General features: G+C 37.8%; 1 protein-coding gene across 1 annotated transcript; it reads right to left on the reverse strand.

Moving 5' to 3' along the window:
• Positions 1–241: 241 nt before the first annotated feature.
• Positions 242–16,466, reverse strand: cmtm6.S (CKLF-like MARVEL transmembrane domain containing 6 S homeolog). Its single transcript, XM_018269301.2, has 4 exons — positions 16,150–16,466; positions 6,686–6,862; positions 3,995–4,093; positions 242–1,908 (listed from the first exon to the last, which is right to left on the reverse strand). The coding sequence occupies exons 1-4, from the start codon at positions 16,264–16,266 to the stop codon at positions 1,735–1,737; spliced, it is 567 nt and encodes a 188-aa protein (XP_018124790.1). The 5' UTR covers positions 16,267–16,466; the 3' UTR covers positions 242–1,734.
• Between the last annotated feature and the right edge of the window lie 498 nt (positions 16,467–16,964).

Raw genomic sequence — 16,964 nt, forward strand, 5'->3', positions numbered from 1 at the left:
CTGAACGCCGAAAAACGGAACGCAGGGGAGCGCAGGTAAAAACGCTCATGTGTAAGAGCCCTTAGAATAAGCCAAAAAAAAAAAAAAAAAGACTTTGACCTTGCAGTCCAAGGTATGAAATTAAATTGGGGCTCGTGCTTTCATACTCATTCATAAAATATTGCCACATATTGTACTAAACACGGTTTGGAAGGTAAAATGAAAATGTCATTATGTTCTGATATTTAAATATCAAACATGGTAATATAATATATTTTTATAGAGTGGTCACATACATGCAAAGCAAAAGCAGAGATGCACCTTCTTTATAAGTTTCTGTTGGTTAAGTTATTGACAGTGAAACATACAGCTAATGGAGCCTTATAGTAACCTAAATATAATTAACATTGTAACTTAAAAATTGGTCCATTAAAATATTCTAATGCGCTATATTCAGCATCATAAACCATCAGGCACAGACTAGAAATTTTTGCAAATGCTAGCAGAACTGAAGCACTGCGTGATGATCAGAGTGCAAAGTCTCAACCTACATATGACATAATCCATTACAATGCACTTGTACAAAAAGTTCTACAGCAAATCTCAACGGCTATAAAGACATTTCTAAGTATCAATGCATTTGGAGTAATGATAAATTATAGAAGAAAAAAAACACAGATAAAATTATTCCTTTAAGGGTTTTTTCAGCAAATAATTAATATCTTTTTTTTTTTTGTCAAATGATTGTCTAAATTAATATTTAAGTATTACTGATTCTTTCTATTCAAGCCCTCTCTAATTTATCTTCGTAAACTGCAATTAAAATACATGAGTAAAGCTCACCAGTCACCATGTGTGTGCATACTTGGTTTGACAGTTTGGCTTTACCATAAAGTATGACTTTACACCATTTTGCACTGCTAATGTCATAATTTTGCAACACAAGCATCTCCTACTGTTCTGGTCTCAATGAAGAAGAGTTAATTTGCAATAATAAACACAGCCTATTTAGGTTTTCACAGAGAATTCTGCCCTTAAAATTCTAGATCTGTTCTTAGTTTAAAATGTTTGGTTCATTCTTCACAGAGTGAGTAATATATTTAAGCCTTAATAGCAGAATGAAAATGTCTAGTTTAGTAGTGAAAATATACATATACAGGCTATACGCTGTATTAAAGGTTTTCATAAAATTGACACTTTAGATGGCTAAAAAGACATTGATCTTAGTGATCATGGGTGCCACCTGTATAACAAACCACATTGCTTACTGAACTGCCTACTTTTCAATAAGTCACTAGTTAACAATGACAAGTTGCTTGCAAATAAGAGTGTTATTATCATTAATATGACAAAACCTGTCAATTTATAGTGGAAACCATATTATATGCACTGACTTAAGGAAGAAAAGAATATGTTCTTCAGTAGGAAGTAAACTCTTTCATCTGCGAGCAACTTATTGGGCAGATTTAACAAAATGTGAGAATAGAACTCACCACAGAAAAACTCACTTTCTATTCATTCCTATGGGATTATTTTTAGATTTGGAGTTCACCACTTGATAAATATGCTTTTAAAAATCCCATAGGAATAAATAGAAAGTGAGGTTTTTCTGTGGCGAGTTCTATTCTCACAGTTTGATAAATCTGCCCCATTGTGTAGTGTGGATTTTGGTGGAAGTGCTAAACTTTTTGCATGGACCCGTCATTTTGATATTTACAATCTACTAAAATTAAGTCTGCAGTGACAGCAGATAGATTAAGCTTGCTCCGGTCCTTGATCTTGTGCCTGAACTGGTGCGTTAAGTGGTTGCCCCTCAGGAATTTTTTCTTGACCGTTTACATTTGCTTTCTTTGTAAACGGGCTTTGTCCATTCTTATACAAGATGACGACTTCCACAATAAAGGCAATGCTTGCCAAAAACCCAAATGCCTGAAAGAAAAAGTACATTTTAGTAGACAGCAGAAATAATACAATACAAATACTGAATCATTTGATTATTTGAAACTACTTCTGTGCTGTTTAGGGAGTTGTCTGCGAGTTGTCTCGTTTTCATCGGAGCTCTCCAGGATGCTAGGCCAAATAAATGCTTACTCTTATTCAGAAATGCCAATGGTATTCTATGTCAGTGTCTCTGGAAAGACCTGCACTTGACCCAGACATGTGTTTTTTCCTGCTTTAACCACTACCTGCCCAATCTCTGCCCCAATTACAACCCAGCAATGCCTCGTGTATGAGCTAAACATTTGTGTAATGAAACACTACAAAACTTGTCAGCTACCATCCACAATGATGTCAATGGGTACTTTTTGGTTCACATAATTAGCACATGTGTGCAAAAGCCCTGCACATACAGGGGTTCCATCTTGTTTTTTTCATTTTATCACAAATCATTAATTTGGGCACAGATTGCAACCAGCTTTCATGTGCCATCTGACCAATCCTGACTGTATGCCAATGCTGGGTATAGGCCCTCCTACCTATTTAACTAAGGACTTTGTGGCATTCGATGCACTGGGAATGACAAAAAGGAAAATATGGAGCACTCCTATCCAATAAGTAAAACCATTGTTTATTAAATCATTAAAAACTCAAGTGGCTGCTATAGGATTATGGCCCCTTAATCATAGGCTTGCATGCACTGGAGAACTTTTTGGCAGCACAATTGTTTTGCAATGTACTTTGTGTTTTTTTTATCTTTTTATTTTCAAGACATAACAGTATTTTCATTGCTTTTAAAAAGAACATCCCTAGATAGGAGCTATGAGGGTGAGCTGGAATGGCACCCGTGGGCCCAATACCTGGAAAGAACACAATTTGGGTCTGACCCCAATGAGTCTGGAACAGTTTGAGCGATGTAGCAGAAGAGAAGTCGGCTGGCAATGATATGCTGCAGTCAAAATAGCTGTTTCTCCCTATATCTGTTTTTCTTTTCCCCCTTCCCCCCAACTATCCTTCCTTCCCTACCTAAAGGTCAGCTGCAAGATTAGTAATGACATGGAATAACCCGAGAGGTCGTGGAAATGACTGGATGTGGGGAATGATCCACATGGAACGCCTCAAAATAATCAAACATGGACAACTTGCAGCTGAACATATATTGTATTTATTGCACTTATTCTTTGTTACAATGAAAACTAATAAAAGATTTAAATATTAAAAAATAAAATAAAAAGAACTTCCCTTCTCAGCTCAGAGCTTCAAAAACAAATCCTGATGAAGAGCTCAAAGCTGATAGAATACATGTATAAATGAGTATTTAATTGGGGTTGTGGGTAGCCTCTTCAAAGGGCCCAATACATGGACAGATAAGATGCCACCTAGGTCTAAAGGACTCAAATCAGCAGCTTAAATCTGCTCATGTATGGCCACCTAGAGAGAGGTTAGAGACTTACAAAGGAGGAAGTAGTGTTCTGGCTATAATGAAATCCAGCCACTCTAGCTTTTATAGATGACATTTTTGGATAACTTCCTATATTAAAAACACTTTTTTATTTTGCACCACCTACTTACCCAATTTTATAACTCTGAAAAGTTCATTTACTAAATGTGCAAAAGGAGCAATGGGGCAGGGCACATAAACAGTACATGGATGTGTAAAAGCCAGTGAAATTATAAAATTTTGAATTGGCTGCAAAACTGCAAGTAGTAACTGAAAAGTCAATTGAAGTGTATGATTTTAGCAGAAATGTGAAACCTGGAGCTTTTGGACTGCAATTTACACCAATGACAATACTAATGTGGCTATTTTATAAATAGGTATTTCAAATGACACCACATTTTAGACTTGTTTGGTGTAAAAATTACATACACCCTGATATAAATACAGTCTTACTTATATATGCTTTTATGGCATTTTAATTTTATCATGTTAATGGCCATGTAGAGAAACTATATTTCCAGGCTACTCTTTATTACCAGCTTTTTGTAGTTTAGTGCATTCCTACAGCTGTAGCAACATAAAAATAAAGCACATTATTGCTGCTATGAAAATAAAATGTAAAGTGCAAATACTTACCACTGACACAGTTGCCAGAGAGTTACTATCCATGGTAGCAACAAATACAATGGAGGCAATGAGGAAAAGCAAACCAGTAATTCCTGTAACCCAGAAGTCCTGCAAAAGAAAACAAAAATCATTACTGTACACCAAGTTCTCCCTATGGGGGAACAAGAAAAGAACACTGTAAACAGACGGGTATAATCTTGATAATATGAACATTTTGTGGGTCGATTTGTTGACATCCATAGTGTTTATCAATAATCAGGGCATATCAACAATATCATTGATGTAATCAAAATCTTCTCTGGTGGAAACTCCATATACTAGCACATGGGTAATGGTCAGAGTTAGGAACAGGCAGTCTATACAAATTCAGCATCATCATAGTTACACACTGTTGATAAAGAAGGTGTTAGGGAACTGGATGAAATATATTACTGCTATTCTGAATAAGGAAAGGTGGCACTGGAAGCTTGCTGATATCTTAACTCAGGGGTGTGTAAACTTTTTGCAACAAGGGCCAGATTTGGTGAGGCGAAAATGTGTGGGGGCCGACGATTCAGCATGACTCGATCAGCTTGTGATCAGGATCATTCACTCCTGGAGATGGACGCGTACACAGCGTTTAGGAAGCAGAGAAGTTGAGTCTGTTTGGACTTATTCTCTGCTACTCATTTAAACAAGATATTGCGTAGCCGTAATATTTGGGCACATGATTAGTGAAATGATCTGCCACTTGGTCTATACTGCTGCCTATGTGCTGAAGGTGTTAGCAATAGACACATATTGGCACGCAGTGACGCACCACACTCGCATACGTCTTTAGTTTACTGCACTGGCACATCAGTACCTCTATTGCACCTTCAGCCCTAAAGCAGTGTGCAAGAGTCACGTGCCAGTACGTGTCTATTACTAACACCTTCAGCACACAGGCAGCTGTACAGACCAAGTGGCAGATCATTTCACTAATGTGCCCAAATATTATGGCTATGCAATTCCTGATTGCATTGTGCTGGCGGGCCACATTTTTATTAATTTCATGATGGAGGCTGAGGGCCGGTGTAAATTTGAAAACAGGCCGCAATTGGCCCCTGGGCCTGACTTTGGACATGCCTGCCTTAACTGTACTTACACAGCTATAAAATGGCAGAAATCTTTGAAATGTAGAATACTCATCATATAATTTAGGGAACAACAAACACCAGGCGCTAGAAAAAATGGTTTGTAAAAAAAAAAAAAGGAAATATTTTCTTATTTACTTATCTGAGTTAAGCCAGGTGCAAACTGGTATAAACTAATGGGATTAATTGCTTCTGTCCTACCTACACTGGCCCGAAGGTGCTTTTATGAAGTCTGTCAGATATTCTAGGATATTCTGAGGATCAGAGCAAGTCTTTTACAAGAAACATGGATCAATTTTCCAAAACACCTGCCTTGGGTATGGAAGTTGCCCGTAGAAGTATTTTGTGTTTTACTAGCCTCAATAACGGATGGGAGTGTCCAGCAGGAAGTCTTCCATTTATATTATACCTATACTATATCCACTATCATTATTATTGTTAAGCAAGGTACTGGGGCTACATCCACTGGTACAGACCCCCTCTAGCATTTGCCAACCCACTGCACAGCTCTTCACTATGGAACAGGTACAAAGGGCAAGATAACTTTTGGGGGCAGATCTATTAAGGTTTCGAATTGTAAATGTGAATTTTCGAACTGGGAATAATCCAAATTTGAATTTGAGATTTATCATACCTTGACCCTGGGAACAACTCAAATTCGACTATTCGCCACCTAAAACCGGCTGACTTCATGTAGAAGTCAATAGAAGAGGTCCAGTGACCCATTAATAGCCTTACTGACATTTGAGTTTTTTTTCAGAGAAAAAACTCAATTCTAGTTTAGTCGAATACAAATTGAATTTTTAGATTGTCCCTATTGGATCGTTTCGAAAGCAAACATTTTTTTTCAAATTGTGAATATGTTCGAATTTATTAGAATGAAAAAATTCACATGAATTAAAAATTCGACATTTGATAAATCTGCCCCATAGTCACTGAGGGTAATACAAGAAAACATAGGGTGCTGTGCAGGACCCTAAGTTAAAAAACACTTAAACTGGACTTGGGATAAGGTGGGATATTTGATAAAACAATTCTCATTGTTTCCAATAGAGACAGCTGTTTTGCAATATTATAGAAAACAGAATGGCCTCATTTTCATGAGTCTATGATTAGGCAAATGGCACCTGAAATGCATTAGGCCTATTGTTCCAAACTTATTCCCATATAGAGAATACGGTTTTTATATTCTGGAGTGCTGCTCTAATTTTTGAATTGATGTAAAGCGAGATATCACACTGGTGTTGGAAATGTTGATAAAGAAAATGTACTACTACATGTTCTGAGCATGAACAGACTGAGGGTCCTGTGATTGTTTTAAAAAATGCAATGTTGGGTGGAAGGGAGAAGCATACCCTGTGTATAGGGGTGTAACAGGATAAACTCCAAAAGGTAAATAGGGAGGATGGTTACACTGCATGTACTGGAGCTTGGGTAGATGGGTGGGTGGATGTGTAACTGCAAAGAATGAACTAAAATCCCCACCTAACTGTCCTACGTTCTGAGTAACTGACAAAAATTCAATTAAGTAGCAAAAAAAAAAATACAATAAATTTATATAAACAATGTTAAAATATGTACTTACAATGGTTATAAGACTTTGCTTATTCACTTTTTCTCTTAATGGTGTGCAGTACACAATAATCAGGAGTAAAGCCAGTAGAAAGGCACTACAGCTTACAAACTCAAAGAAGTAGAGTCCACCACAATTTTCACATTGGTCAATGATCTCTTCACATACAAAGCTAATGAATGAGAACAGCTGTAAAATAAAGGATATTAAAATCATTTGTACAATTACATATATCTATATATATATATATAACGTTTAACCATTTAATTTGCTCTTTCACCCACTTCTATACAACTGAATTTTGGTACTGCTGCTAAATGCTGATGCCATTTGTACAGAGACGCCAACCCAGATGCCTTCAGATGTTGGTTGGTGAGTAGTACTGATATGGGATACCAACTACATTTGGGTGGGGGAAAAAATTGTACAGCAAAACCCTGCCCCAATCTCGCCACAGTAATGCAGTGAAATCACAATTTTACATCCATGGAAGTTTTTCCTCATTTTACAAACCTCATTCATTTGTACATAAAATTTTGGTCCCATCTATATATAGTGCATCATAAATATCCCTGATTCTTTCTGGTCCCCTGAAAAACGTAAAATTGAGGTTATACTGTAGAATATTTTTAGGATAGGCAGGTAAGATGTTGCATTTCTGCATATACAGAGCAGAGTCAATTTGCAGCACAGTGCAGTCCTGCAGGCTTCTAAAAAAAAGTCTTCTATTAAGGCGAGAGGATGCATGCAGAGCATAGAAAAATATTGCAATTTAACTTCTAGTATGTTTTAGAATGGCCAATTCTAAGCAAAATTTTAATTGGTCTTCATTATTTTATTTTTTCAGTTTTTAAATTGTTTCACTTCTTTTTACCCTTTCCATCTTTCAAATGGGGGTCACTGACCCCATCTAAAAAAACAAATGCTTTGTAAGAACAAAAATCTATTGTTATTGATATTTTTAATTACTCATGTTTCTATTCAAGCCCTCTGCTATTCATTTTGTTGTCTCTTATACTAATCAATGCTTGGTTGCTAAGGTAATTTGGAATCTAGTAACCAGATTGGTGAAACTGCAAACTAAAGTGGGGCTGAATAAAAAGCTAAAATAACTCCAAAACCACAATTAATAAAAAATGAAAACCAATTGCAAATTGTCTCAGAATATTACTCTCTACATCATAGTAAAAGTAAACTCCAAGGTGAACAACCCTTTTAAGGTATGATAATCCTAATTACGTAAAAGATCTATTATCTGAAAAAAGCCCATGTCACAAGCATTCTGGATAACAGGTCCCATACCTGTATTTAATAATGTAGGTGTAGATATTACCCTGTATTTCTATAATCCCCTTTTTAAACTTAATCTTGCAAGGTATGAATGTGAAAGGGAAAATCCTGTCATCTCTTGATATACTATCTTAGAAAATTAAGCTAAATTACTAGATAAATATGATACCATATCTCAGGAAACATACTAACAATTAAAGGGAAATGAAATGAAGTTCCAAATCCTATTTTTTTAGGTTAGAACAGTAAAATACATTATTTACAATATATAAATTCTATAAATCTTGTTTCCCTATACGGCAGGTGCCATCAACAAGCTGTGCCTCATGCTGTTACAGTGCTAATAAGTTCAGTTGTTCTTTTGTACCAAGGCCGCATACTTTATTGTTCATAAATAAGTCCAGTGCATGTCTAGTTGGAAGCAATACCTTGAATATAGTTAAAATTGCCATATTTTACATACTGAACTTATTGCACCAGCCTAGAGTTTCAGTTTCTCAATAGCAGCAATGATCCAGGACTTCAAACTTGTCACAGGTGTCACCATCTTGGAAAGTGTCTGCGACACTCACATGCTCAGTGGGCTCTGAGCAGCTGTTGAGAAGCTAAGCTTAGGGGTCATCGCAAATTATCAAGCAGAAAATGAGGTTGGTCTGTAATATAAGCTGATGCTACAAGGCTGATTATTAAATTCTGATATTAGTTGCACTGGTTTTGCTGCCATGTATTCTTAACTAATCAACCTTATATTGTGATATTTATATTCTATGTGTACAGTATATTGTGAGTCGGTCCCTAAGCTCAGTAATTCACAGCAGCACAGAGCATTTGCAGTGAATCAGCAGAAAAGAAGATGGGGAGCTACTGGGGCATATTTGGAGGCACAGATCTTTACTGCTAAAGGGCTGTGGTTGCCTTGGGCTGGTATACAAGCCCAAAACATCATGTACAACATTTCTAGCCTACTTCTTTAGTTAGGCTTTAGTTCTCCTGCAATTATTTATTATTTTTGTCAGGGCTATTTAAAGGGAAATTAAAGTCTAAAATAGAATATGCTAGAAATGCTGTATTTTGTATATTAAACATAACCATGAACTTAATGCAGCAGAAGCCTAATTGGTCTTGGCTTGTTAAATAATTAAAACAGTAAGTCAAATAATATCTGCCATAGAAGCTGATACAGCTAAGACTAATAATCAGAATATGCAGACTGCGCTGGGTCTGCGGAAACAAACAAAGCTGCTTGAGGTCATGGAAGTAAGGTGGTGGGGGGGGACTCCCCCTTCTGTTTGAAAGTATGATCGTTTTCCTGCAGAACAGGTATGGACAGTGTGAAGTTTCCTATCTGCAGCAGTCAGAGCAAGTAAAATGAAGGGGGAATGTCACTGCATACAGTCAGGTTTATTATTAAAACCGTACACTTTTTTAATTAAAGTATATTTGAGTTGGATTTCTTTTTCATTAAAAAATGAAAAAAGCCATATAGCCTTTTTTAAATTGTGGCCATTGTTACAAAGCAGCTTGTTTATATGAACTATAATTGTGTTTCTGAAGCAAACACATCAGTTTTACCAGTGCAGGGCAACAGTAAATGATATTTTCATTACTTTAAAACACTTTCATTTTTTGGTGTTACTGTTCCTTTAATAAAAAATGTAATAACTCTGAAACTGAAAAGAATGTGTTAGTTGGAGAACAGCACCGGAATGAGGAAGAAGGATAAATATGTGACATCCGAAGAGGAAGAAGCAAACACAGGAGAGCATTATATGTGAAGAATGGAGCTGAAGATTGGAACAGCAGAAAACCAAGGGTTGATTGGAGACAGAGAGCATGAAATTGTGTTGGTAGAACTTAGGTCAGACAGAAAAGAAAGCAGAGCAATTTGTTAAATTCTGGTAGGATGTTCTAAAATGGATACTGTATGTATAGTTACTAATATCATTACCTTTTATTTATATAGCACTGACATACTTTGCAGCACTTTTATTATACAGCTTTTTATGTCTGGGTGACAGGTCCACTTAACATAATTTTAAATATATTGTTTTTATGTCAGCACCAAAAGGGGGGGCCTGAGTAAAAAGGAAATTTCAATATACTGCAACAGGCATATTGACAATAAAGATTTTTGATATGATTGATTGATTTAAAAGTCCAACCAGAAAAAAATCAGACTTTAATAAATAACCTCCTAAATAAACCTGATAGGATTGTTTGTCTCCAAAAAGGGTTAATTATATCTTATGTAGGATCCAATACAAGCTACTGTTTTATTATTATAGGGAAAAAACAAAATCATTTTTTTAAAATGTGAATGATTTCATTATAATAGAGTCTATGGGAGACAGATAATGGATCCTATACCTGTACTTGACATTAGGTACTGTGCAGAGTATTGTTCTGATGGCCTGTGCTTAGTAGCCACACAATCTCTATTTATCTAGAAAGAAAAACCTCAGAGGTTTTTTGGCAGCAAAAAACCTCGTCAGCAGTGTTGCTTTTCATTCAGACAGAGTAAAACAATCAAATACCTATTCCCATTCTATAAAAGTATATTTCTCCATAGAACAGGGTAAAATAGCATTAATAAAAAAAATTCAGTCATTTACCCCATGTGCCCAACAGCCCTGTTCATTTTAGCTGCTCCTTGATTAATGTTAAATTGGGAAATTTGCACTAACAATAGTTATTGTATTAAATGGAGGCAAAATAACTAAAAAAACCTGTGGAGAACCACAGCACTCAAAACACCATTCCCCGTCTGCAGCCACATGTCATTCACAAAATTAAAGGGGAACTATCGAGAAAATGAAAATGTAATAAAAGCTAAAGTAGGAAACTTACTTATTATAATCAATTACAAATTCTGCATTGTTTCTGAAATAATCAAGTCTTCATACAGCAGTTGTGTGTCAGAAGAATGATCCAATCTATCTTATGGGGAGGGGGGGGGGGCTTCCTTTCCAAGCAGATGCATTAGAGCTCACTCAAATAACTGATTCCAGCACAAACAAAATCTAACAAAATAACTGCCTTTTGCACAAATTCTGTATGTAGAGAGACAGGATTTCTGGTGAGTTAAATAATGAGCTCTACTATATATTGTAGGCAAAAGGAGCCCCCTATAAGATATATTGGATCATTTATCTGACACCCAACTCCTGAATAAAGACAGAATGAGGAGAAACAGATGCTGAGAGAGGAATAGTGAAGATAAACTTGATTAATTCAGAAACGGTACCACATTTTTAATTGATTGTATTTAGAAAGTTTCTTATTTCAGTATGCTGAAGCTGTCTCTAAAAGTGATGGGTGAATAAATTCGGCAGGTGCGAATTCGCAGAGAATTTCTGCGAAATTCGCAAAACTCCTGTGAAAATTTGCCGGCATCAAAAAATTTGGACACTCGTCAGAAAAGTCGCTCATGTCAAACCCGTTGTGCATCAACACTATTCGGACACCCATTTACTTTAATGCCGGAGTTCTCCCCCAGAGCACAGCATTGGTCAAAATGCTCACTGAACCATACATGTTAATTTACCTAATTTACCAGTACTCACATAAAGTGAGTAAAACATGTGTGATCTGATGTAATATAATAGTGTTTACAGGGTAATATCTCCACTTTTATGGAATCTTTGTATGGGCTTAAAGGACACCTGTCACCTGAAATGGTTTCCCTCCACCACAGGTGTGGGTTAACAGAGTCTTCACTCCGGATGTGGGAAACAGAAAAAAAAATAAAATAAAAAACCAATAGCCCCACCCAGCATTAGGCTCCACGCACCAGGAGGGTGGCCATGTTGGTGCACATGCATGTACATAATGAGCAAATGCCACAACTCACTCATTAAGGACATGAATGTGACATAAGCTTGTGAGGCACATCCACTACTCCTATGTCAAACGTATGTGCAAAACGCATGTGCATAATGATCAAGCAGGGCAATTCTCTATCATTATGTGCATGTGTGATATACAACATGGCCACCAAACGCTCACTCCCAGTGCGGGCAGCCTAGCGCCAGCCAGCACCTCTGGGGGGGGAATTAAGGTGACAGGTGCCCTTTAAAAAACAGGGGGGGAAACAAATTAAGGTGACAGGTGCCCTTTTAAAAACTTGCTGATCCAAGAAAAAACTCCTCCAGTTCAATGGGTAGGAGAAACAACAATTTATCTGAAAGCACAGGATCAAGCACAATGACCTGAGAAGTAATGAAACTATAATGTACTTTTGTGCTGCACTTGTAAAACTGGTGTGTTTGCTTCAGAAACTCAAATATAGTTTATATAAACAAGCTGTTGTGTAGCCACGAGGACAGCCATTCAAAGTCGAAAAAGGAGAAAAGGCAAAGGATAAACAGCAGATAACTGATAAAATCTATAGTATACAATGGGATTCTTCAGAACTTATCTGTTATCTAATGTGTATCCTGTGCTTGAATGGCTGCCCCCATGGCTACACAGCAGCTTGTTTATATAAACTATAGTTGTGTTTCTGAAGCAAACACACCAGTTTTACCAGTGCAGAACAGCAGCACATTATAGTGTCATTCCTTTAAAACCCGTTAATGTTGTGTTTTTTGCTGTAATATTATATTTAATAGATGTCGCTTTTTATTCGGTTTTATTTTGTTTTTACTCTATCTTTGAAGCATCTGTGAAGATGTTACCTGCTCAGCTTATGGTAAATACACACAGGACTTTTTGTCACCCACTGGAGAGGAAACCTAATATTTGTCACCTACTGTAGCTGAGATTAAAGGAACAGTAACACCAAAATTTTTTTTAAAGTAATGAACATATCATGTAGTGTTGCCCTGCACTGATAAAACTGATGTGTTTGCTTCAGAAACACTACTATAGTTCATATAGCTGCTGTAGAGCAATGGCGCAAATTGAAAAACGCCTTTATGGCACTGGTTAAATAATGGATAACAGATAACACCAGACAGAGCTTATTTGCTATCTGCTGTGTAACTTGAGCTTTTTCTCCTTTGAATGGCTGCCCCCATTGCTACATAGCAGCTTATTTATATAAACAATAGTGGTGTTTCTTAAGCAAACACAGCAGTTTTACCAGTGCAGGGCAACACTGCATTATATTTTCATTACTTTAAAACACTTTTATTTTTTGACGTTACTGTTCCTTTAATCACAGGGCAACAAAACATCCCATGTGTCATTGACCTTGGAGTTCTAGGAAAATGGCACAAGTACTGAGTCTCTGCCAGTCAATAGGAGAAACACATATCACCTACCACTGACTGAATGACAACCTCCTGTCATGACTCATGACAATTGTTTGTTTCAGCTGAAATAAAGCAGCATTTCAGGCTAAAAACCTTTTTTAATGATCAGTGACATTTGTGTCAATAAAGGAGGTTCAATGTTGTCCATTATTTGGCATATATTCACTGCAACATGTGCCATTAGCCTTAGCCATGCCTAAGCAGTCACACCTTCCTAGCAGTGATGAGTGAAATTTTTCACCAAGTTTTGCTGCAAAAATGACGCCCATAGACTCCAATGGGTGAATATAATCATGCGCCAACAATTCTGCAGGAAACAATTCTTCTGAAACAATTCTGCAGGAAACTGCTGGAATATAGTGGAATTACATTTTAAAAAATGCAAGTAGAATAGATTATTGTCTCTCGAATGAAATGGCATTAGCGGTCACAACGTCTCTGAATCCCATTTCATTCCTAGAACTCCAAGGGCAATGACCCATGGAAAGCTGACCTGTTAGGAATATAATATAAATTCTTTTAAATCGCAATAATAAAAAAGTACATATTTTTGTTTCAGTGTTTTTCTGAATGCAACATTTTGTGAAATATACAAAAAAGCAAAATTCTATCTGTAGCTCTCCATCTGTAAGTTATGTCTATTATTATAAACTTTTATTTCACCCAAATCTTTCAACAGAACTGACCAGCCATTTAATAATGGCTGGTCAGAATGATGAGAGTTCTATTTCTACAAGAACCGGAGAACAAAACTATGGATGTCCCTGAATTTAAATCAAAGGTGAGTTAAACTGGGCATACACAGCAAGATCCACTCTTTTACCAAGGTCCCCACAGATCTTTACCCCATATTGTCATCTACGCATTGGGCCAAGTCAGGAAGATCCTGTACAAGGATCAATGGTCAGATTATAATAGAGGCCTACAGAAAACCCCAATGTGCCAATGTTTTCCTTGTCTGGGTTGGAGTCAAAGCACTGTTCCCTCTAAACTATGTACAGATTTTGATGTCAGTGCACACAATAAATTATGTGCATAAAGAATCTTGTGTGAAAACACATCATTTGGATGTTTGCACACCAGTTTTTAAAAAAAATGCACACAATTCTAAAACGTGTATACAAAATACATTTTTGGTGGACACAGTCAGGAAGAAATTAATGGAACCATTGGCTGGCTGGATACTGGGAAAAAACCTAGTGAAACCCAACCCAGAACCACTACCTACCTGCCTGCCTCATGGCCTCCCCTCTGGTCGTGATTGCGGACGCAAGGAGAGAAGGCACATGAGGGAAGTAGTGCCGGAGGGGGGTTGCAGCTAGGGCAGGGGACCTGTGATGGGGAAGCCTACCCCCACAGTCCGATGCTGTTCTTGTCTGAGTTTTTGACCCATGGCTGAGCCAAGTTAGAAGGGGGCTCAAGTCAGCCTTACAATAATCCAAACGTAATATTTAGCATAAAAGGCATCCAATCATAATATTATAACTCACCACAGTTGAACAGTGGCCCAGGTGCTCCTGCCCCAGGCCCTCAGCTCAGGGGAGCGGACAATCCGTGTACAAAATCAAGAGAGGTTAAGGGCACTCCGGAAAAGCCACATATAGATCAGACCCAAAAGTCAAATAATTAAAAAGTAGAAAAATTATTATTAAACAATCATCTCACGCCTACGCCCACGCGAAGATGAGCAGGGGAAAGGACAAGGTGGGGAGAATGCAGAGTATTGCGAAAACTGCTGGCATCTGAAATCCTCCAGGACCCTGACTACTAGTGGTACAGACAGAAGGGGTACGTGTCTAGCACCTTCACCCCCCAACTACCCCTTGCACCCTAGGCATGTGTCTCTTCTGCCTACCCCTAGCTCCAGCCCAGATTTGTCTAGATGCCTGTCTGAGCGACCCAATAACCCGTTACTTGGTTTAACAAGCCAAGCAGGCAACTTAGAGGGGAACTCCACAAAAACATAAACTTTTTGAAAAGTAAACATTATTTCAAGCAACTTTGCAATAAACATCATTTAAAAAATATGCAGACTTTTCATGATTTCTAATGGTTTCTGACAGTTCCCTAAGCCTAACCCCCTGCTCTCCTGCTTATCTGTCTGACTACTTTGCTGTGCTGGCTTACTACTGTTACTTTGTATCAGCAGCTATCTGTTCTCAGCCTGCATCCTCTAAACCTCACAATTCCCTGCACACGTGATTTCAATAAGGGAACTGAACATCACAGTGCAATGCATTGTGGGTTATGTAGTTCCTGCATGCTGTGGAGAAGTTGTTGCAATTTGTAACATCAGTGTTTAGTCCCCCCTTCCCTGCCAGGATTTCAAATTGATTCAGCAAGAGAAGAACTGGGAACAGCTGGATTTCAGTATAGAAAATGACATTAATTCATACTTTTTGTGATGGGTATATTAGGGGTTTCTGTGTTATGTGGGCCTCTTTATCAAATTTTGGTTTGGAAGCCAGAGTTCCCGTTTAAATCAGTGAAAGTTGGAGCCTCTCTCACCACTTCCACAAAAGGAAAACTGAGGCTTGGAACTGCAATTGAACAAAGAGAAGTCAAAGTGGTGAGAACTGTGTATACTATAAACGTTTATCTCCTTAACGCGGCCTCGTTATGATGTAATGTCGCAGCGTGTGGAACACAAATGGCTACACTGCATAGAGTTTAGTAGCATTTCCCATCAGCCCCCTCGCGCAACCTGCGCCCACACCTGAGGACGAAGTGTTACAGACACCGCAGAAAAAAGACCAAAACCTTCTTTGTTCTCAGGACAGGTGTCACTAGCAACTGCACAGCCGAAAGTCGCTCTACCACAAACTACTACACAAAGCCCGCTAATTAGATTGGGCCTATGTACTTGAAGAACTCCCTCAAAGCGCAATAACGTGTCCGGCATAGTTATAAGTTAGGCAGAGGATCGCTTACCAGTTGTGCGACTTTAAGAGGAAATCGTAGCTTTCCAAGATTCAGAATAGAACAGAAGGTTTTCTTCGCTTCGGTACTCGGTTCGGTAGTGGGTTTGTACACTGTCGCTTCAGCCATTGTAGTGCCAATCCTCGCTCGGGCGCCTGAGACAACTATTTACTATACAGTAACGAACAGCGGGTCCGAAAAAGAAAGAATTCCCTTAATAGTTCGGCACAATAGGTTTGTTTCGTCTGGCACTTCCGTGTCTCAAGGCAAAAATGGAGTCTGGCAAAAGTGAAAGTAAAACTGGAACAGTTAGGGACAGGGCGTTGTTCTTGTTTTTCTGCTGACGAATTTCCCCCTGCTTTGGCTAAATAAACATTTTGCTTATAGGTTTAATGAACCTTATATGAAAGTATTTTTTGTAATTATTTACTGCACTTAACATGTAATTTGGAGGCATTTCATGCTCGATTCTTGTGAAGAACCCATGATGGAATTGTGGTTGTCTGTGCCTTGGTAATATAATTAATTATCTTTTGCTGGAATGACTGGTAGCACATTTAATAATGTACCATTCGCTCTGAGCATTGCGCAAATTGAATGGAAAAAATAAAATGGCCACCTATATCCATGATCAAACTGCCTTGTTGACAATCTTTCCAGCCACAACATAGAGCACACCTATCACCTATGATCCCAACCCATTCCCCTGCAAGTCCCACATCTTCATATGCCCCAAATCTGGCATTCATATTTCATAGGCAGGGCCAGAACTAGAGTTGCCACCCTTTCTTGAAAAAAAATACCGGCCTTCCTTTAATTTTACATAT

The sequence above is a fragment of the Xenopus laevis genome, chromosome 6S (assembly GCF_017654675.1).
Source record: "Xenopus laevis strain J_2021 chromosome 6S, Xenopus_laevis_v10.1, whole genome shotgun sequence".
In the NCBI taxonomy this organism is placed as follows: Eukaryota; Metazoa; Chordata; class Amphibia; order Anura; family Pipidae; genus Xenopus; species Xenopus laevis.

What these genes read in the sequence shown, in the direction of transcription:
- cmtm6.S (XM_018269301.2), bottom strand. Translation starts at nt 16,266, where the DNA reads ATGGCTGAAGCGACAGTGTACAAACCCACTACCGAACCGAGTACCGAA. An exon ending in CTCTTAAAGTCGCACAACTG is followed by an intron (nt 6,863 to 16,149) that starts GTAAGCGATCCT and finishes TTTATTTTACAG; the next exon opens with CTGTTCTCATTCATTAGCTT. An exon ending in AGCAAAGTCTTATAACCATT is followed by an intron (nt 4,094 to 6,685) that starts GTAAGTACATAT and finishes TTTCTTTTGCAG; the next exon opens with GACTTCTGGGTTACAGGAAT.